At 35.0% G+C, this 22,243-nt stretch overlaps 1 protein-coding gene across 4 annotated transcripts in view; it reads left to right on the top strand.

Moving 5' to 3' along the window:
• Window positions 1-21,376, top strand: part of SLC16A7 (solute carrier family 16 member 7) — a 191,055-nt gene extending 169,679 nt beyond the window's left edge. For all 4 annotated transcript variants that reach the window (XM_047867067.1, XM_047867069.1, XM_047867068.1 and 1 more), the window contains exons 4-6: window positions 10,180-10,323; window positions 12,611-13,429; window positions 16,909-21,376. In XM_047867067.1, the coding sequence (XP_047723023.1) occupies window positions 10,180-10,323; window positions 12,611-13,429; window positions 16,909-17,180 (1,235 nt within the window). In that variant the 3' untranslated portion in view covers window positions 17,181-21,376. The remainder of the gene's footprint in view (window positions 1-10,179; window positions 10,324-12,610; window positions 13,430-16,908) is intronic.
• The last annotated feature ends 867 nt before the right edge of the window (window positions 21,377-22,243 follow it).

A 22,243-nucleotide genomic window follows, 5' to 3' on the forward strand; every position in this document is an offset into this window, starting at 1 on the left:
GGGCAGAGAAAGAGAAAGAATCTTACGCAGGCTCAACACTCAGCATAGAGCCCCACATGGGGCTTGATCCCACAACACTGGGATCATAACTTAAGCCGAAGACTCAGATGTTCAACTGCCTGAGCCACCCAGGTGCCCCCTCTTTGTATCTCTTTTTAATAAAAAGACTTTTGAGGTGCCTGGATGACTCAGTCAGTTGAGCATCCAACTCTTGGTTTTGGCTCAGGTCATGATCTCCTAGCTTCATGAGTTCAAGCTCCGCCTTAGGCTCAGTGTTGCTTGGGGTTCCCTCTCTCTTCCTCTCTCTCTTGCACCTCCCCCATTTTTGCTGTCTCTGTCTCTCTTGAAATAAATAAATGAACTTAAAAAAAATGAAGAACTTTTCCCAGAAATTGCTAGATTTCCTCTCATGTCTTGACGGCCAGAATTGTGTCATAAGCCCAGACCTAAATCATTCAATGGAGAAGGGAATGATGTTATCACAACTGGCTCTCTATGTAAATCAGGATTTACTCCTACCTCCATAATTCTCTTAGCATGTGGCTGCACAGTGAAAAGCAGAATCCTGCAGGGAATCCATGTTTTCTCAAAAGAGAAAGCAGGAGAAAATGGATGCAGAGATGCAGAGTTTATAACCAAGAGTATTAGACACAGGAGGACTCACTTAAATATAAGTTATTGTTTCTCTGGTGATGACTATTCCCTAGAATAAGTGGAGAATACTAATTATTATCACTCTGTAGTACTTTATACCAGCACTTATGTAAAAAGTTCACAAAGGACAGTAGGAGCACATTTTCTTGGTACTGTGTCTCTTAGGTTCAAAACACACCTACACACAAATACATCTAGATATACACTATATATACACTATATGTAGTGTATGGAGTCAAATATGGTAATAAGTAGTGACAGAGATATTGGGGTAAGTGGACCTCATACCTTTAGTTAGGAATTTTGTATGCGTAAAATCAGTCTTCACTCATAAACGAAGGCACTTTAAAGAGAAGAGTTAAAATCAATGGAGCTCATGTACTCATCTCTAAATTGACCTTTAACCTGGCATATGTGTTTCTTGTTTTGTTTTGTTTTACATATCTTTAGATGAAAAGAAAAAGGAACCCAGTAGATTAAATACCCTCTTTAAAACCTGTCTGCTGTGATAAATACTGATATCATGTCAAAGTGAGGGTGGCATCATATGACAGTTCTAAAATCAACTTAGAAAATAATTCCATCTAATTAAAGTAAAAAATAATTCCTATCTCCTATATGAAATAAATTGTCTTAAGTCTAAGTAAATTATAAATGAGTCACATTATGCCCTTACCCTCCCAAGAGCTGAGATTCTAGTGACTAATACAAATATGGAAATAAATATCACAAAGTAGAATATTAATACTAACTTGAGAGAAGAACAAAGTAGTTTAGCAGCTAAAAGATTAGAATACATTAGATGGATGCATTCATGGGATGCATTAGAACCAAGTTATTTAAAGCTAATTTTAGAGAACACATGGAAGGAAATAATATAAAATTTAATAGGACTTCATGCAATATTCTATGTACAGCAAGAATTATGAGGGAAAAATATCCATGAACAGAAACATATTTTAGCACCGTTTAGAAATGGTCATATTGTTTATTAGTTGCCTAAGACAGGTATGAACCTTCAATTTACAGATTGAATTTTCCTGACTGGTTAAGAGAAATACATATATTTTAAGATACATTATCAATTACATATCCACATTTCAAAACTTCCATTGAGGTTAAACTATTACAACATTTAATTGAGTATAACAAATTGGAAAAATGTTAGAATCACTTTAAATGTTCTATAGTAGATGGGGTGCCTGGGTGGCTCAGTCAGTTAGGTATCCAACTCTTGACTTTGGCTGAAGTCACGATCTCACAGTTTGAGTTCAAACCCCACATTGGGCTCCCCACTGTCAGCTTGGAACTCTGTCTCCCTCTCTCTCTGCCCCTTTCCTGCTGTAAAGTAAACTTAAACATATATGTATATCTATATAGTATTATATATATAAATATATCCATATCCGGGTGCCTGGGTCGCTCAATCATTTAAGCATCTGACTTTGGTTCAGGTCATAATCTCATGGTTCATGGGTTCAAGCCCCACATCAAGCCTCTGTGCTGACAGCTCAGAGCTTGGGGCCTGCTTTGGATTCTGTGTCTCCCTCTCTCTCTGCCCCTACTGTGCTCATGCTCTGTTTCTGTCTCTCAAAAATGAATAAATGTTTTAAAATATTAAAAATTATTAAAAATATATAAATAAATGTTCTATAATTAGATTTCACTGAAATAATTCTGTGAAACTAAATAAATTTTTTAAATAATATGTATATATTTTATTATTTGTTTTAATTTAAATCCAAGTTACTTAACATATAGTGTAATAATGATTTCAGTAATGAAATTTAATGATTCATCACTTACAAATAACACCCAGTGCTCATCCCAAGTGCCCTCCTCAATGCCCACCACCCATGTAGCCCATCCCCACACCCAACACCCCTCCAGCAACCCTCAGTTTGTTCTCTGTATGCAACAGTCTCTTACGGTTTGTTTCCCTGTTTTTATCTTACTTTTGCTTCCTTTCCCCTATGTTCATCTGTTTCATTTCTTGAATTCCCCATATGAATGAAATCATATATTTGTCTTTCTCTGACTTATTTCACTTAGCATAATACACTCTAGTTCCATCCACGTTGTTGCAAATGGCAAGATTTCATTCTTTTTGATCCCTGAGTAATATCCCATCGTGTGTGTGTGTGTGTGTGTGTGTGTGTGTCTATATATATAGACACACACACACACACACATACACCACATCTTCTTTATCCATTCATCAGTTGATGGACATTTGGGCTCTTTCCATACTTTGGCTATTGTCAATAGTGCTGCTATAAACATTGGGATGCATGTGTCCCTTCAAATCTTGAATCAGCACTCCTGTATCCTTTGGATAAATACCTAGTAGTGCAATTACTGGGTTGTATGGTAGTTCTATTTTGAAACTAAGTAAACTTTTAAGCTTTAGGGGAAAAGAGGGTATTTAGTAGATGTCAACTATTTTTTAGTGTGAGATAGTATTAATAGATTTTTGAGATAGTGTTAATAGTATTAATAATAGTACTTTATGAGATAGTATTATAGATACTATAAAGACTATTATAAATATATTTTATAGATCTTATTAATACTTTAGATAGTATTTTATGAGATAGTATTAATAGATTTTATTTTTTATGAAATATATTTAATAGGAATTGAATTTTTTCTATTATATCAGAATGTCTTAGACTCCAAGCAGGGAAAAATCCAATGTCCATTGGTAAACTAACCAGCACTGAAGCTTTATGATGTTATATCACAAGAAGTCTGGTTTGGTTAATTTATTGGCTCTTTGGTCTAATCAATGGCTTAAATGTCTGTCTCATCTTCAAGAACACTTTACAGTCAAAAGATGACTATGGAACCTCGAGGCATCACATTCTCATGAAAACATACAGAGGCATTTTATTGCTTTATTGCTTTATAAGACTAAGGACACCCTTTCCCAGAAGCCCTCAGAAAATTTTACCCTATATAAATTGCCCCCAGATGCTCATGTTTAAGCCAGTATTTGGTGATGGGAATGGTCCTATCATGATTGGCTTACAGTACTTACGATTCATTCCCCAAGCATTAAGGCCTGGGGTGTCACAAAAGAGATTAATTATAAAACAAAATCAGGATTCTTTAGGAGAGAGTAATTATAAAACAAAATCAGGATTCTTTTAGGAAGAATGAAGGGCATAGACAACCAGAAGTTTCTGCAATACAGTCTTATTTTTTCTGTCTTCTTAAAAATCATTCCAAAGATCAGGGATTATAAAGTATACATTTGCATAATGTAATATTAAATGTAATTTTTTATTTTGAATAAATGAGCATCATACATGTAAAAGAAATGTGATCTCTGCTCCCAGGAATAATGATACTTGTGCGAGGCATGCTCTAGAACAGGTAGGTGTAGCAGAGGGCTTGAGCAATCCTTCAAAGTGATCACTCTGCAACTCAGTTTCCTTATATATAAAATGGGAATGAAGAAATCATGCCAACTTTTAGAGAGATTTTAAGGATTCAATGTGATTTTATATGTGAAGAGTTTAGAAACATGCCAAGTCCTCAAGAAAGATTTTTGTTTTTGTTTTTGTTTTTTTACGGAGCCATTGTGCCAGCCTTAAACAAGTGAAAATGGTTTTCCTGGTTGGGAAGCATGTAACCTGTAAACACCAAGGAAGTGTTCGGCATTTCTGCCAGTGCTCACAGGGAATGTTCGTTTTCAAACACTTTGATTTGTAGTGAAAGGTTTTGAGGTCAGTTTGTTCACTCTCGCACCCCAACCCCATGCAGAGTGACCATTCCTTTAAACAGCTGTAATGATGCCAGGTTGGTACGTTCATCCGTTGAAATGGTGAGATGTCTGTCTGAGGAGGTGACATATGCACGGAGACCTGAATGTAAGAAAAAAGAAGCCATTTATATATAAAGGGGAGAACATTTCAAACAGAGGGAACAGAAAATGCAAAGATGAGTTCGTAGACCATGTCACCCTCCAGTACCCTCTGTCCCTGTTATGCATCAAAATACACCTAGCATATTAATCACCCCTTTCTTGATTTCTACAGCTACTCAAACCATTCGTTCAAAACCCTCATATACTTAAAAATCTAAAATACTAGTTGAATGCTGAATGAATATACTATGAGTTACTTCGGCCAACATAAAAATTCATCTTTTGTAAGAGCCTGAATGAGCTCTAGTAAATCAAACCGGCGCAATTATCATTGAGCAACATGCTAACTGACGATGATTTACCGGCATAACATTTATATCTCCATCCTTTGTAAAGGTAAATGCGATAGCTGCTTCATAATTATTAGGGACTCTCCCCTCATGTTTTTCACTGACCTTAAGTGAAATGAGATCACTTGGAGAAAGAAAGCAGGGGAATTTTCAATTCCAACTTCAGTGCAGGGATAAACGTCAGGCAAACAAGTAGTTAATGAGGAGGCTCCCACCTTCTGTCCCAATTAAAATAGCAACAGTTTTCTAATTCAAAAAATCTCTTTGAAAAATCTTTCAAATTTAGAAAGTCCCTGTCAGTAAGAAAAATACTACAGTAGTAAACACAGATACATTTCTGTAATTGCAAACAACTTTCTCCCAGCCCTGCTCTAGTGCTTTTTATCATTTGATTTGACAGGATACCACATATACAAATTTGAAATAAAGCAAATGAAAAATAAATTATAGCAGTTTATCATTTCTTCTGTTAGTGTTTATGCTATGCATAAAATTTTTATATAGCTCAAATTGATAGTCAATTCCAATTCATGGTTTTAGATTGATCAAATATATTTTATGAAATGTTCATTACATAACATATTCTCTACATTTTCTCACAGCATTTATCATGTACTCATGCCATATACCAAAGAAATAAAACAAACACTATGAGTTCATGTTTGCAGAACAGAATAACAATGCACAAAAGAATAGACCAGCTCGTGTATACGTAGGTCGTACATTTTAAAAATATTTACCGAAAAAAAAATCAGTTGTTTAAATATAACTACATGCAAAACTCAAAATTAGAAGAGATATACTATAGTAGTTGTATTCAGAATCCCCAAGACAACTTTCAGGTTCGATGATTCACTAGAAAAGTTCACAGGACCCAACAATGTCTTTTTCATGGCTATGATTTGTTACAACGAAAGGATGCCAAACAAAGTCAGGAATGGCAAAAGCCCATGGGTCAAAGTCCAGGAGAAACTAGGTGCAAACTTCCAAGAGTCCTCTCCCAATGGAATCACAGAAGATAAGCTGAATCCAGCAACTAGTTGTGACACAGGTGAAGCGTTGTCTACCAAGAAGATCACTGGAGACTCGAAGCTTATGGTTTCTATTGGGTTGCTGGTCACATGGGCATTCTCTGTCGCACATGACCTAAAGATCCACACTCGGGGTAGGAAAACAGATGTTTGGCCTAAACCACATCGTGAAACAGTTCAAGCACAGTGAGCCACCTCACCAGTTAGGGAATGGTGGGAACACGTCTGAAATCCAAGTTCCCAGGTGCCAGCCTTGCAGGCAGGCCTTTCTAAGGATGGCAGTCTCATACATGATATGTTAATTCTTTTCTGCACAGTAGTAAAAGGTGTAAGTTTTATAATCAGATGACCTGAGGCTCATATCCACATTCTACCACTTATATTGATGTGTCCTTAGACAAGTTATCTAAACACTTTGCATATATCAGTTTGATCAGCTCTTACATTACTGTAATTATCAATTGCCATGAATATCACATGCAATAATTCATGTACAATTCTTAACACACTGCCTGCAAAGAGTAATAATTCAATAAATGTTGATGAATAATAATAGTATATGTGGTGACTAATGTCACAGAGCTTCAAATAGAATATATGAACAAGACTCAAATAAAATAGAGAGTAAATAAGTGTTGCGGTATGTGTGTGTGGGGGGGGAGGGGTGACGAACTATAAGTGCAACAGTTCTAAGAATGGGCAAACACTGTCTGTAATTTGTAAGAACCCACAAAAACTTCCTTGCCAGAGTATTCTTTTGCTAAGTGTTATGGAGCCATAGTCATTAAAAGACAGAAGTAGCTTTCAGAAAACAAAGAAGGTGAAATATGGGTGACAACATTGTGATCTTCATACTGCTCTCTGAGAAAGTCCTCCTTTACAGCATCACAGCTACCATGAAAGTGACTACTATACTTGACTCTAAAAATTCTGAGATAGTTTGGAAAGCTGGATCAGAAGAAATTAGTGGGTAGATCAGGCTGGTTTGGATACAGTCTGATACTTTCTTGGATTTTTTGGAAGTAAGACAATATTAATAATTCTTACACATCACTTTTTTTTAACTCTTGAGAAGTAAAACACAGCATTTGGATGAGTAATACCTTTGCTCTACTTAGATATGGGCTCAGATACAACTCTCAGCAGGTAGAGAATTTTTTTGACATAACTAATGATTAAACATCATGATTACTTAAAAACATATGCTGAGTAAAAACTTCCACACTGATTGAATTAATAGATAAATGAATGAATGGGCTCAGAATATAATTAGGCCTATGATTCATCAACAAAGGATAACTGCGAGGCTAGTGCATGTTTAACAAAAATTACATGTGATGAGAATTTATTTTCTTAAAACTTTATCTTTCTTGTTAATACAATGAACCAAGCTGTTTGTAGGTTGGAGAAAGAGGTATTGAGTGGCATTGTGTTTTACATCTAATTTTAGATGCCTCCTCAAGCTAATATTAAGCATTTAAAGATCCTTTAAAAAATAAGTATAGTTTGTCCTGTATCATAATTTTAATTAGATCCACAACTGTTACAAATAGAAATACTTTATGACATTTTATAAGCATTTAATATGAAGAGGTAAGGAGCTTTGATTATTGCTAAATAAATCAACTTAAAAAGTATATATTTTTAATATATTTTTTATATATTTCTTTTTGCTAGGAAAAGATTATAGATGAATTATGTAAGTATATTCCTTATAAATTATTTTAAGGATTATCACTTAACTAAAGTATATGATTTACAGAAAAATCATTTGTTAAAATCAGAACTCTTCATTGCATCTTGACTGATACTACGGTAGAAACTATAAAGGCCCCTTCCAAAAAAAAAATGTTAACACCTCTAAATATTTCCTTTATTGGCTACTCTTTTTTTAAATTTTTTTATTGTTTATTATTTTTGAGAGAGAAGTGGGGGGGGTGGGGGCTGAGAGCAAGCAGGGAAGGGGCAGAGACAGCGGGAGACACCGAATCGGAAGAAGGCTCCAGGCTCTGAGCGCTCAGGACAGGGTCCGACGCGGGGGCTCAAACTCACAGGCCATGAGATCATGACCTGAGCTGTAGTTGGCCGCCCAACCAACTGAGCCACCCAGGCGCCCCTTTATTGGCTACTGTTAATCAGTCACAGTTGGGGGGGGGGGTGGCTGAAAGCTTTTATGTCATTATCCTAAACTATAGACATCATTATTTATAATGCATTGCAAATTAAGTTGTGATTCATAGCCTCTGTTCAAATTTAAATTTATACCGTTTAGGCAAATACATTTGTAAAATGTAATTAGCCCTTGTGTTAGTTATCCAGGCATCACATAGAAAATGGCATATATAATTTCAACGATAGTGAGAAAATTGTTTTTAGTCCAAGTAATTGATAAATGCCTTTGAATAGTCTGGTATTTAATCAAAGCACTCATCACAGTTCTTAAAATAACTTGTTAATTTCCTCTGGACTATAATGCATTGATGTTTATAGCTGTGCGTTTGTTATTTTATGTTTGGTGTATGCCAACTGGTTTTATACTAGAAGCTCAAGAAATATTGCATTGAACTGATTTGAGTTAAAGTGAAGTGAAGTGAATTGGTTAAGTAATTTTAAGAAAAGGAATATACACTTAAGTTCAATACTTAAAGCTAATCAGTTCTCACAAAGGCTATCTGAATTTAGCTATGTGTTTGTTTTTTTTTTTTTAACGTTTTTATTTTATTTTTGGGACAGAGAGAGACAGAGCATGAACGGGGGAGGGGCAGAGAGAGAGGGAGACACAGAATCGGAAACAGGCTCCAGGCTCTGAGCCATCAGCCCAGAGCCTGACGCAGGGCTCGAACTCACAGACCGCGAGATCGTGACCTGGCTGAAGTCGGACGCTTAACCGACTGCGCCACCCAGGCGCCCCTAGCTATGTGTTTTTTAATGAAAATGCTCATTTCCTAAATCATATGAGTTTTTACCATCTTAGTGGTAGAAATCTATTCTTTTCACATTATCTTGTGCAATTTTCATTGATTTCTCCCCCAACTCTGTTGTTTTTATAGAGCTATCTTTCATATGGCCCTTTTTAGTTTTGCTTTGTTTGGTATTAAATGCAAAATGTGATATTCTGTTTTTGAGTTCTTTTTGTAAAATAATGTGTTTTTACCAATACCATTTCAGAAGATGTGTGGAGTAATATTAGGCCATGAAGTTTTTATTTCAACTTATAGTTAAGGAATAAAAATAATAACTATAGTTGTATGAAAGAATAAGGCTTATTGACAAATGAATCTGAACATATTTCAAATACTATCCACGTAAAAATTCTCAAATGCAGTACAATAGCACTTAGCAAATTTTTAAGTTATAGTATTAACTAAAAATCATTAATTATTTTCTAGGCTAAATATTGGACTGAGAATTCTGACCTAATGTAGTATTTTTTTTCCTCAAAGCAATGACCCTTGTTATAGATGAAATATGATTTTTAGTTAAGAAGGAAATGTCAAATCAAACCATTTACATGTTGACAGGTCTCATAAAATAGTATAAACTTTCACGGAATCTAAGATGACCTCAATTGTTAGGTTGTACCATTATTTTATGAGATACTGCTAAAAAAATGCTGTGATTAAAATAAAACAGCTCTTAATATTTAGAGCCTTTATTTTATAACTACCAAAAGAGCTTTTCTAGATGCCACCTGTCAAACAGGGATTGTTAAGAGACCTCTAGTGTGAGACATCCTCATTGCTAACATAATAAAATATGAAAACAATTGGTATCTTAGAATCAAAAGAAATTTTTCAAAAAAGGATTTATAAAGAAAATCATACTGTGGTATCATAAAACAATTTTGAGCTCTAATTAAGAGGATATGTATGTGTTTGCCCATAGAATATATTATTCTAGAAAATAAAATGATAACAAACAAGTGATTTCTGTAATCTCTAGATTGTTACATAAATTTGTTTGCATTTATTAAATATTGGGTAGTATAACTATGTCCTGTTGAAAAACTTTTGCATCAAAAGTTGAATGATTATGGTCGTAAACTATATGTTAAACACTTAGAATTTATTATTTTATGTGCTGTCATATATATGGTTAAAGAAAAACAGTCGATCTGATTAGGAAGTATTGAAAAGTCTTCATTATATTCTATGTGAACTAATACTTTTGTTTGATCATTAAAACGTGCTTTCAAAATTAACAAATGTTAAAAAATAAACTGTAAGTAAATGACCCAGCAATTGAATATTTCTTCATTTCCTCTCTACCTCAGGTCCCATAAGTAGTGTTCTGGTGAATAAATATGGTAGCCGACCAGTAGTGATGATAGGAGGTTTATTATGCTGCTTGGGAATGGTCACAGCCTCTTTTAGTACCAGCGTAATAGAGCTCTACCTCACTGTGGGATTCATTACTGGTAAGCCGTTTTGTTTTCTGCTTATTTTCTTCTTAACACTTCCATTGTTTGCAAAGCTCTGTAAGAAGCATAAACAATAGAACATTTACATTGTTTTACTTGAGTTTATGTCTTGTAGCAGATGCTATCTTAAAGTATTTTCTTCGAGTACAATGAAATGCTAGCGTGGGATGGCCAATCAAACTTATTTCAAGAAATGGAAGAAACAAAATATTAGACACATTAGGTGCTATGATATCAATGTCAAAAAGAAAACCATTTTCATTCAATTTTACCATTTCACCATTTGCTCATCAGCCAGTTAAGATGGGGTATTATGGACATAAACTTTCTGGCATATAAATAGCTTCATTTTTTTTAAAGTTATTTTTCATTACTTACCATTATTTAGGGTATCTGACTTATGACTCATTATAGGTTAAAAAATGATGCCAAAATATATTTTCTGCATGCACTGATTTAGCTCTAACAATAGAATTATTTTTATTTGTGTTCTGGTTAGTGCTAGGGCTCTGTATTAGGGTCCCTTCTTTTCCTTACAAAAGATTCCAGTTGCTTAAAGGCTCTGTAAGGCACATTTGCTGCTAATATTTTTAAATTCTATACTGTCACTTGGTTACAGTTGTTCCTCATGTGTAATGTCTGTTGACCTAAACTGACCTAAATATGTATATTTGGAAAACACTACTTTTATTAGCCTTAACAATAAATTGCATTAAGCAAATCTACACGCAAAGTTTTAAGGAAAATTGGATTCAGTGTATAAAGAAATTGAATCTTTTCCTTATGCTCACAGCAAAACAGTAAGTGTATGTCTCTTTTTGTAGTAATTTTAGATCAGTCTAACCCTGCAGTGGCATATCATTTGATGAAAAAAAATAAGATGTAGTAAAGCCTATAGTAATAGTGATGTTAAAATCTTTCTCTTTACAGCCTATCCACAACACTGTAGCTTTTTGATGTGATAAAATACTTTTTGACATTGTAAATGAGAATCTTCTATCTAAGAATTGTCATAGTGCAGGGAACACCTTTTTTGTTTTGTGCAGAAATACCGTATATTGCATTTGACCATAGAAGTCAGGCTGGGCCCACAAATAGATGTAATATGGAAACGATCATTTTGATATTACTGTCCCAAAAATTTCAACAGCATTATATGCTATTCTGACTTCAATTCCATTTATTTTGAGTCTTGAAGACTTTGGTGCTTCTGGAGTCAACCCTTAAATGCACCTATGAGAGATTTATCTTAAGGCGTTATCAGCCAATACTTTTTGATAGACAATCTAGTTTTAATCCTGACTTAGCACATATTAGCTGATCATGGGTAAATTAGCCTCTTTCTATCTTTTTGTCTTTAGAATATGGAAAATGATAGCTCTTTCCTTTTGGAGTTGTTGGGATGATGCATGCAAAAAATGAATACTCAGTACCTTACAGAGTGCCCAGAATTTCATTACTTTTAAATAAATATTTGCAGATAATTACCATCATAATGTCATTATATAACATCTTAAGAGTTCTAGAACTTACTTGACTTTGGCAAAACCCTCATTTGTTATTGTTGAGGGGATTGGAACTCAAGAAGTCTAAGTGTTTTGCCCAATAATGCATATAGGTGGGGCGCCTGGGTGGCTCAGTAGGTTTAGTGTCTGACTTCGGCTCAAGTCATGATCGCACAGTTTGTGAGTTCAAGCTCCGCGTCAGGCTTTGTGCTGACAGTGTGGAGCCTGCTTGGGGTTCTCACTCTCTCCCTTTCTCTCTGCTCCCCCCATGCTTGTGCTCTGTCTCTCTCAAAATAAAAAAACAAAACTTAAAAAAAAATAAAAATAACAAAAGTGTTCACATAAATTGCACTCTTGCCCACAAGGTAGCAATCTATTGTATATGTGTGTATATAAATATAATGCATATAAAAATATATGTTACATAAATGGAGAGAGAATTAACCTATCTGTGGAATTACATGATTTTAAGTAAGAACTAATAATTCTGTCCTAATTTCAACCTATTCTATGAATATGGAAACATCAGAAGTTCTTGGGTTTAATTTTGTGCTTTTACATGAAAGCAATATGAAGCTGTCATACATGTCAAATGTCCAGTTATGAGAACCTCTTTGTTGATGTGCAATTCTGTGATAATAATTATCATCAAAAATTACCACCTGCTGTTGTACTTTGGGTCCTGACTTACCCACGTGAATGTACCTTTTAAGGAGTGATTTCTTTTGTGAGTGACATAATGTGTTTGTGTTTTTCTTCCTTTTTGTCTTTCTTTTTAGGTTTAGGTTTAGCGTTCAACCTGCAACCTGCCCTAACAATCATTGGCAAATACTTCTACAAGAAACGACCCATGGCTAATGGCCTCGCCATGGCAGGAAGTCCTGTTTTCTTAAGCACATTGGCTCCTTTCAATCAGTACCTTTTTAATACTTTTGGTTGGAAAGGAAGCTTTTTGATTTTAGGAGGCTTATTGTTGAATGCTTGTGTGGCTGGATCCCTCATGAGACCCGTTGAACCCAAACAAGCTACGAAGAAGTCTAAAAATAAGATTGGCATAAGAGAGAATGACCCAGATGTGAAGAAAAGCCATAGGAAGAAATCAAGATGGGAAAGAGTTAATAAGTATTTAGATTTCTCCCTTTTTAAGCATAGGGGATTTCTGATATACTTATCTGGAAATGTCATTATGTTTCTAGGGTTTTTTGCCCCCATTATATTCTTGGCTCCATATGCCAAAGACAAGGGAATTGATGAGTATTCTGCAGCTTTCTTGCTGTCTATTATGGCTTTTGTTGATATGTTTGCTAGACCTTGTGGAGGAATCATTGCAAACTCCAAATTTATCCGACCCCGAATCCAGTACTTCTTCAGTTTTGCAGTCATGTTCAACGGAGTGTGTCATCTCCTGTGCCCGTTGGCAGAGGACTACACAAGCCTGGTGTTGTATGCTGTGTTTTTTGGTCTCGGATTTGGGAGTGTTAGCAGTGTCCTCTTTGAAACGCTCATGGACCTGGTTGGCCCTCAGAGGTTTTCCAGCGCTGTGGGACTCGTCACAGTGGTGGAATGTTGCCCTGTTCTTCTTGGCCCTCCTCTTGCTGGTAAGAATCATTCTCATCCAGAGGAGCAGAGAGCATAAAAGGAATACCCACTAGCCAGGACCTTCTTTGGAATGTATGATATAATGTGGCTTATAACAATAAACATGAATAGCCTACAAGGCTGTGGGTGTGTTAACTTCAGGGTTTATTATACATGTATTTTTAAATTGCATAAATAGTTGATTTTAGACATAAATTTGCTTCAGAGCCTGGACCTATGAACTTAGGAATTTAAGTTAGACTGGGGTGCCTGGGTGGCTCAGTCGGTTAAGCGTCCGACTTCGGCTCAGGTCATGATCTCACAGTCCGTGTGTTCAAGCCCCACGTCGGGTTATGTGCTGACAGCTCAGAGCCTGGAGCCTGTTTCAGATTCCGTGTCTCCCTCTCTCTCTTACTCTCCCCTGTTCATGCTCTGTCTCTCTCTTTGTCTCAATAAATAAACGTTTAAAGAAAAATTAAAAAAAAAAGAATTTAAGTTAGACTGATAATTAGTAACATAATCTTCAGGTTTTTATGCATATCTGTTTTTTTGTGCTTATAAAAACGTATCATAACAATAAAATTCCACCTTTTATTTATCATTGATAAACAAATTTCTGTTTATATTAAAAAGAGTCAAAAATTTAAAATAATGCTATCAAAAGGTCAGGATCTCTTTTCTTATTGGAGTACATTGGTTATATTAATATGTTACGTGCCTAAGGATAGCATACTTTTATAATATTGCTGACAGAAAAATATGAATATATATACATAAGTGTATATATATATACATATATACATGTACATATATATGTGTGTGTGTGTGTGTGTATATATATATATATATATATATATATACACACACACACACACACACACACAGGAAGGAAAAGAAATTCATTTTGAATAGATACTTACATTTCACACTTATAAACTATAAGGATTACTTTTAGATTTTTAAGATCTGAAATATTTCAGTCATGCCTATGAAAGTATCTGTGCTAGGGGCACCTGAGTGGCTCAGTCGGTTAAACATCTGACTTCGGTTCAGGTCATGATCTCACAGTTCACGAGTTCGAGCCCTGTGTCGGGCTCTGCACTGACAGCTCGGAGCCTGGAGCCTGCTTCGGATTCTGTGTTGCCCTCTCTCTCTGCCCCTCCCCACCCTCTCTCAAAAGTAGATAAACATTAAAAACAAATTTAAAAAAGAAAGTATCTGTGCTAAATTGCACACTAAGGAGACTAAAACAAATGTATAAGTGCATTTTTGAAGTTAAGACTTTGTTTAATCTTAGACTTTCATGTTGTAAACATTATGTGGGCCAGTCTTTTCCAGTAACCACTGGAAACCATTGTTTTGCTTAATACTAAACTTAGGTATTCAGTTAGACTCTTGGCCTGACACCCAGTGGTCACAGTAACTGCCAGGCTCAATGTAAAGTTTTCCATGTATGTAAGTCAGTCTTTAAACTGTTTCCTACGTGACATTTAGGTATAATTTTTTTAATACCAGTATAATTTACATACATTGTTACATTAGTTTCAGGTATACAATATAGTGACAAGGAATCATTTTGAATTGGGAAAATTTGTATTTAATTTGTTGATCTTAAGGTATCATTGACCTTTTGCCTTGCTTTTCCACTTGGTCAGGAATGAGTGGTGCAGCTATTGACTTTTTCTGTCTAGCAGGGAGGGCTGTCCTCTCCTGTCTAGCACAGATGTTTTGGGTAGTATACCTTTTAATATGTATATACTGTGGCACCAAAGCAATTTTCAAAAAGAATGAAAGCTAGTCTTATTTATCAGCCAAATGATTTTGCTGCATAAGACAAATACAATTGACCTATCTTTTCCTCCAGAATTAGTTTTACCAAATGGGTTTTAGAAGCCTATTCATGAGCAGCAGAATTCTTAGTATTAACAGAGAAAATTGTATTTCACCAGCCATGGTGGGAATAAAAAAACAAAAACAAAAAAAAGAAGTCAGGTCAACAGACATGGTAGGTAGGCTGTAAGAATGAAAATGAAGGAATATGATTTGATTATTTCTACCTGTGCTGAGAATCTGTATTAATGGGGCTTCTGGATGGCTCAGTCGGTTGAGCGTCTGACTTCGGCTCGGGTCATGATCTCACAATTTGTGAGTTCGAGCCCCGTGTCAGTCTCTGTGTTGACAGCTCAGAGCCTGGAGCCTGCTTCAGGTTCTATGTCTCCCTCTCTCTCTGCCCCTTCCCCACTCATACTTTGTCTCTCTCTGTCTCTCAAAAATGAATAAACATTAAAAAAATTAAAAAAAATATTTATATCAGTTTCAGTGTTCTTAAGTGCTTATTGTGTTAATATTGCCAAACCATTGCACCAGTAGTGACAAAGACAATAATTAATTTGGGGCTCCCGTTGAAGCTCTCAGACCATAGCCACAATTATCCATTTTTTTCATACTGTATATGTCTCCTGCTACCACAGATTCTCCTTGAATGTTCTTAATAATCAGATGGGATACATACTTTCTTCCTGATTAGTATGGCCTTAATAATTTAGATTCAGATAAACTAAAAAATTGTGATCAGCCTAAAGAGTTAATGACTCTTAACCAAGAGTTTCGCTGAACCTATTTTGCAGAGTAGTTAAGAACCAGAGATTCAGACAGATTTTGGTTAGACTCCAGATTCTGCCACTCACTGGCTATGTAACCATGGTCAAATTACTTCCTAGTGCTCTTATAAAGATTAAATGAGATATTACCTCATTTAAAAGTGTTGAGCCTAGGGGCACCTGGGTGGCTCAGTCGGTTAAGCGTCCAACTTCAGCTCGGGTCATGATCTCACAGCTCGTGGGTTCACAGTCCTGTATTGGGCTCTTTGCTATCAGTGCAGAGCCTGCTTCAGATCCTCTGTCCCCTCTCTCTCTTCCCCTCCCCTGCTCGTGCTCTGTCTCTCTCTCTCTCAAAATTAAATAAATAAACATTTAAAAAAAAAAGTGTTTAGCCTAGTGCTGGGCACAGAGAAAGCATTGAGTAAATATTATGCCCTGTCAAGAACCTTATAAAAGCTTTTGTGTCTTTCCTAAAAAATGTAATATTCTCCTCTGTATTTTCTTTATTGAAAAGAAGCATGGAAAGGATGAAGCAGTCTCAGTGTGTAAATATTAATAGGTAAATAGATCTATTTATATACATATAAGTACAAAAAACATGCCTCACACATACATGTATTTACAAATATACACCCAAACAGATATATATACCTACTTTGTCTTGGTTGTACAATTTTACTGAGGGGAATAATCTTTAATAAATTTAACATACTGGTAGTATAATGCTGTGTGTGCCTGTACATGCCTTTTCTATGCATATATAGAAGACCTAATCGAGGACATTTTTTTGTTAAAGTCTCGTTCAGTATTAAATAAGAAATAGGTATACTTATCGAAAATGTCATCATTTTATGGCTGTTTTATTATGCTATCTTAAAAGATATTCTTTTGTCTCTTAGGTAAATTGGTGGATCAAACTGGACAATATAAATACATGTATATCGCCTGTGGAGCTATTGTGTTCCTATCAAGTGTGTGGCTACTTATCGGCAATGCTATAAACTACAGATTGCTTGCAAAGGAAAAGAAGCTGGGAGAAGCAAGGAAGAAGAAAATGAGTTCGCCTGAGTCCAAAGAATCTGAACCTTTGAACAAATCTAAACATCATGATGTCAGCATCAAAAGTACAAGAACAGAGAATAATCCCTCAGAAAGAGAAACTAATATTTAATAAGAATCACATCTCTGATTTCAGTGTTTATGACTTTCTTAGGAGTATTTTTTTTCAAAATATTGGAAAGGTTTTTACTTGAAATGAGAAGTCATAATTAAGGATGGAAGTGAGATTTTCCTCAATGGCAAATTTTTTTAAGTTTGTTTTTTAAAATTTGTTTGGGTAGTTAAAATTCGAGGTTATGCCTATAAAGAATCCATGCAATGGGTTTATTTCCATACGTGACTCTGGTTGTGGTGGTTAGAGTAATTGTAGAGTCTTCCAGTGACTTCTGGTCTTGGTTATAGAGATCTGAATCCCAAATCCCTGGTTTAAATAGCGAGAAGGAATATGTTTAATCAAATAAGAATACCCTGTCTAGATTTTAGTTTTCAGTGTTAGATGGAATTGAAGGAAAATGAATTTTCTTTTAATGTGCACATGCACACATACACACTCACCTGTATTTACACACATGCGCACAGAGTATCTAGAGGACAAAAGACAAATAAGTTCAGAAAGAATATTATCACTATACTTTTTTTTAACTTTAAAAACAAATCCGTGGAGAGTGAAGAAATGTATTAGGTCTGCATACTACTTTGTAGTGTAGATTTTAAATATAAGAACATGGGTGAAATGAAGATGATCTTAATTTGAAAACGCAACTAACTGCTGTAAAAAGTAAAAGTATTTGCATATATAAAATAAATTTGAAAAAAAAAAACAACCCTCCATTTTAAGCCATTATTTCTGAGTACTGTTAAATTTGATGAATCCATGCACGTAGTTTCTTTGAGGATGGCCATTAGTACTTGGTGCTAGAGAATAGAACCCTCAAACAATTTTCAGAATTCTTACTTAATATATAAATCAAATTAAAAGCCTAAATGATTCTTAGCAATGAGCTACGTTCATTAATTTTAAAAGGATTCTAGTTGCTAAGCCAGAAAGTAATAAGCAGGGATTTCTTTTAATCAGAACTCAATCCAGACTCCCTGTCATAGATTTCAGAATGGAATCTACCAGAAACCTGGTTGACAGACTGACAAATAGGCCAAATTCTAATTTTTCCCAGTCACGTAGCAGTGATCAGAGAGTTACTGTTATGAGTGACCCATCTGAATAAAGCTAAGAGTGAGAGGTGCTTCTACTGAGGCCTCCAAGTTCTCCCATTTTTATCCCCTCGCCAAAATGCAAAAGCAAAACAGAGAAACCCAAATGGGCCTTTGACTCCGCCACTGAGATTCCTCACGTTGTGGGAATGGCAGCTCTTCAAAATCCCACCTGCTCCCAGTCAGACTTCCTGCTGCCAGTGAACATGACTAGGAGACTGTTAAAGGTTTCTAGAACTGGAAGCTGTATGTTAGTTGGCATATACTTGTGAAGGGTAGGCATAGTTTATCATACGATAGTAAGAAGCTTGCAGCATTGCGGGCTGGGTTAATATAGCGGTTTCTCATTTTCATAGCGATGTTAAAACATCTGAGAATCTGAATCACCCTTGAGTATGGAAGCATATGACAGTTACTGTGCGCTCAGAACTATAAATACAATTTAGAGTAATAAAGTACTTCTAAACAAGGAAGAATTTGTGCCTTTTGGCTAATGCGATAAGTATATTAATAAATCTAAAGTTTAAGCATATGATTAATAAAAAAACATTTAGTGCTTGATTATTGAAGTGATGTTACTATTAAGATGTCAAAATGAATTTGCTGTTCTTTTTTTTTTTTTTAATTGCTGTAGAGGCAGGTGCTATTCTTGTTTCTTATAAGAGTGCACCTGGACACCAAGCTTTTGTGATAGTTAATGTTAGGGATTTGATTTGTAAAATTTATGCACTGGTTAAGCATGGGGCTCATATTTAGGAAGCTATAGAAAATTCCACATCTCATTTATCTTTTTTGCAGATGAAGAGGTATTTGTATTTTTTAAATATTAAATAAAACAACTTGTGCCAATATGATAGGTAGATAAATCAGGCAAAATGTGGCAGTGTTTGGCTGTCTTTAATTTAGTTTTGCCCAGTCTTGAGTCTTGAATGAGCTGTTTTCATTTTATTAGTGCTTTTGTATTCAACTCTGATTCATCGTAAGAAATGCAACATGATAAATTGTGTAGTGGCTGTCCAATATTAAAGATTTCCAAAAACTGTCTTCAGATTCTCTGAGGATACCTATTTAAATTAATACAGATATAATATCCCAGGGGGAATAAACAGCAAAGTATTGATAGTGGGATTTTGTGCCTAAGGCTTTATAGTCCTTTTTGTCACTTGCTGGTACAGACAAGCTGGTGGGTGCATTGCAGTGCCTTCCTCCATGGAAGGGGGTTTATTCACTTATTGATGAGGTTTTTGTCAGGTCAAAACCGATTCGAATTTGTTGTGTTGGTCTTTGGTCATCCTCATTAAATTTTCATTCCTAACACTGTATATTAGATTGTTAAAAAAGAATGGGAAGTAAAATTGCACAAAGCACATGATATGTATGTAGCCATACCCAGCAGTAGCATTACACAACGTTACAAAATGTGCAAATATTAATTCCCATACGTACATGTTGGAAATTAGATCAGAACACACCTGAAACACTGACACAGACTCACGTACAGGATTGAGAATTGTTCCAGGGTAAAATAATCTTCTAGTCATTCACTCTCCACTCTCTTGAACTTGTTAGAATACCTGTTGCTTTAAGAGAATCTTTGGAGACTGAGCAGAAGGTACCAACCTAGAAATTCACATAGTTGTGTAACTAGAGGAAGCAGTATAGTTGGCCTCTGAGTCTGCAGCAATTAGCATATTTCTTCCCCTAGGGAATGATGGGTTTTAGATGTTCAAGGTGTCATGAAGCAAATTCAGAATATACACCATTAAATTTCCTTTTAGTCTCATTCTGTCACTGAGGAATTGTGCAGAATGGAGGTTATAAACCAAGGTACCAAAATAATTCATAATCACTGGATACTTTTAGGTATTTTTCTACTTGTGATAAATGAGCAGTCCATGTCTTTCACAATTTAACCTTAAATATACCTTCACTAATTTATGAATCGAATATTGGGTTTAGGCTTGTCCTGACCTATCCCTACTCTCTTTCCTTTTCTGGGTCAGTATCTAGTGTATTTCACATTGGAAGACCTGATGTTTTCTCAATGTAAATTCACAAGGCTCATGAGTTTCACTTCTTTAGTATCAAGTTCCAACCACCCTATCTCATGACCCATCCCCTGAAACTAGAAAATAAATAAAATAACTGTCTGATATATTTAAATGTGCACTTTCAAAATCTAGGCACGTTTTTTCACTCCTCCTTCTGTGGCTGTACATGACAATTGAGGATACAGGAAAAAGACTTCAAGATATATGATATAAATGTAAGTTTTTATATTGATGTCATAAAATGTAGAGATATCCCTAATCACTTAATTCAAAATAATTTTCCATCCAAAAGGACCTTTTAAAAAAGGGCCCTCTCAAATGTATAATGTTGCACACTTTTAATAAAACAATTAAAAATCATGATCATTAGGATGCATTTAACAGGGAGAAAGGATAGGAAGTGAAAAGAGAAGTAATATTTATAGCATGCATTTTGGCTACATAATACCTTTTAATATTCAAACCAAATTATAAGTAGAGGCTATTGGCCTGATATGATAGATGAGAGAAACAAAACAAAAAAACAGACACACAAAGTTCAGCTAATTACCCAAAGTTGAAAAGTAGTATGTGACAGAAATAGAACTAAAACTCAGGTTTATCTGAGAGCAGAAAGAGCCCCTAGGGTGTTCACTACTATGCTTTCTTCCAATAGAATCTATAGAAGCAAAGGTAGATAAAATATAGATATAAGAAATTTAAAACCTATATGGTAAACTAGTTAGGTTTAACTGTAATTTGTAATCTGATTTATTTAGTGTTCATTAGAGACTGTTTGCCATAAACTGAATATATAATTTCAAGTTGCTTGCTTTTCTAGCCCATGAAAATTATCCCAAATAATGGTAATGATTGTATAATAACCCTAATTGTTTTAATACAGCTTTTTTTTCATAAAAATAATGACATTTATATGACTCAGGCATAATATATTTTCCCTGAGGTTGGATTTAGAAGGAAAATGTTATTTTCTTTATGGATAAATAATTCCCGTATTAGTTGCTACTTATTATGACTCAAAAATAAAAAGTACCTTATACAAATCATATTCAGAGATACAGAGATTCCCATTTATAGGATCATCCCAAGCTATCAAAGAAATTTAGAAAGATTGTAAGATATAATTGACTTGATTTATCTATAAAGTATTTATTTTCCTCATTGAATGCAACTGCCCCTTAAAGCCCTAACTCATTTTTCAAGTTTCCTTGAGCATCTGTAATTGCCATTCTCCATTCTGTCCATTTGTTCTTTAGACAGAAAAGTGTCATTGCTTTTGTCCTTTCCCTCTAGACTTTTGGCATCCATAGAATATTGTTCTCAAAAAAAAAAAAAAAAAAATATATATATATATATATATATATAGTTCTCCTTAGCATTGTCTCAGATAGTACACTTCTAGTGTCTTACATCTTTCACAAAACCACACATGCTGTATCTGGTCTTCTTTATGTGTGATTTGTAGGAATGGCCATATTCCTGGAGCCAGCAGTATATATTTTTGGCCATGACCTCTCATCTTCACAAATAAAAGAACTTGTGTGACTATAGGCTTGAGGTATCCTGCATAAGGAACGTGCTTATATTCTAGAAGACATTTTGTTAATGAGTCTTCCTTATGCATGATAGATATATAAATGAATATGATTTTTGGGAATCTAGAAAAATCGATCTTCCTGTCCTTGACACTCACTATCTTGGATGTTTCTAATTTTCTTTAAGTCCCTCACAACTTTGAGAAACAAAGCTTAACACCCCATCACAGCACCATTACATATCATCCTATACGCAGTTTTAATGTAATGACATCCCCGACACATCATACCAAGTAGATTCCCTACCAAAACACTTCACAGTACCAAGAAGCATCAAAATTATTCAGATATAAATTGAAATTATCATCTTTATTCAACTC

The sequence above is a fragment of the Prionailurus viverrinus genome, chromosome B4 (assembly GCF_022837055.1).
Source record: "Prionailurus viverrinus isolate Anna chromosome B4, UM_Priviv_1.0, whole genome shotgun sequence".
Lineage (NCBI taxonomy): Eukaryota > Metazoa > Chordata > Mammalia > Carnivora > Felidae > Prionailurus > Prionailurus viverrinus.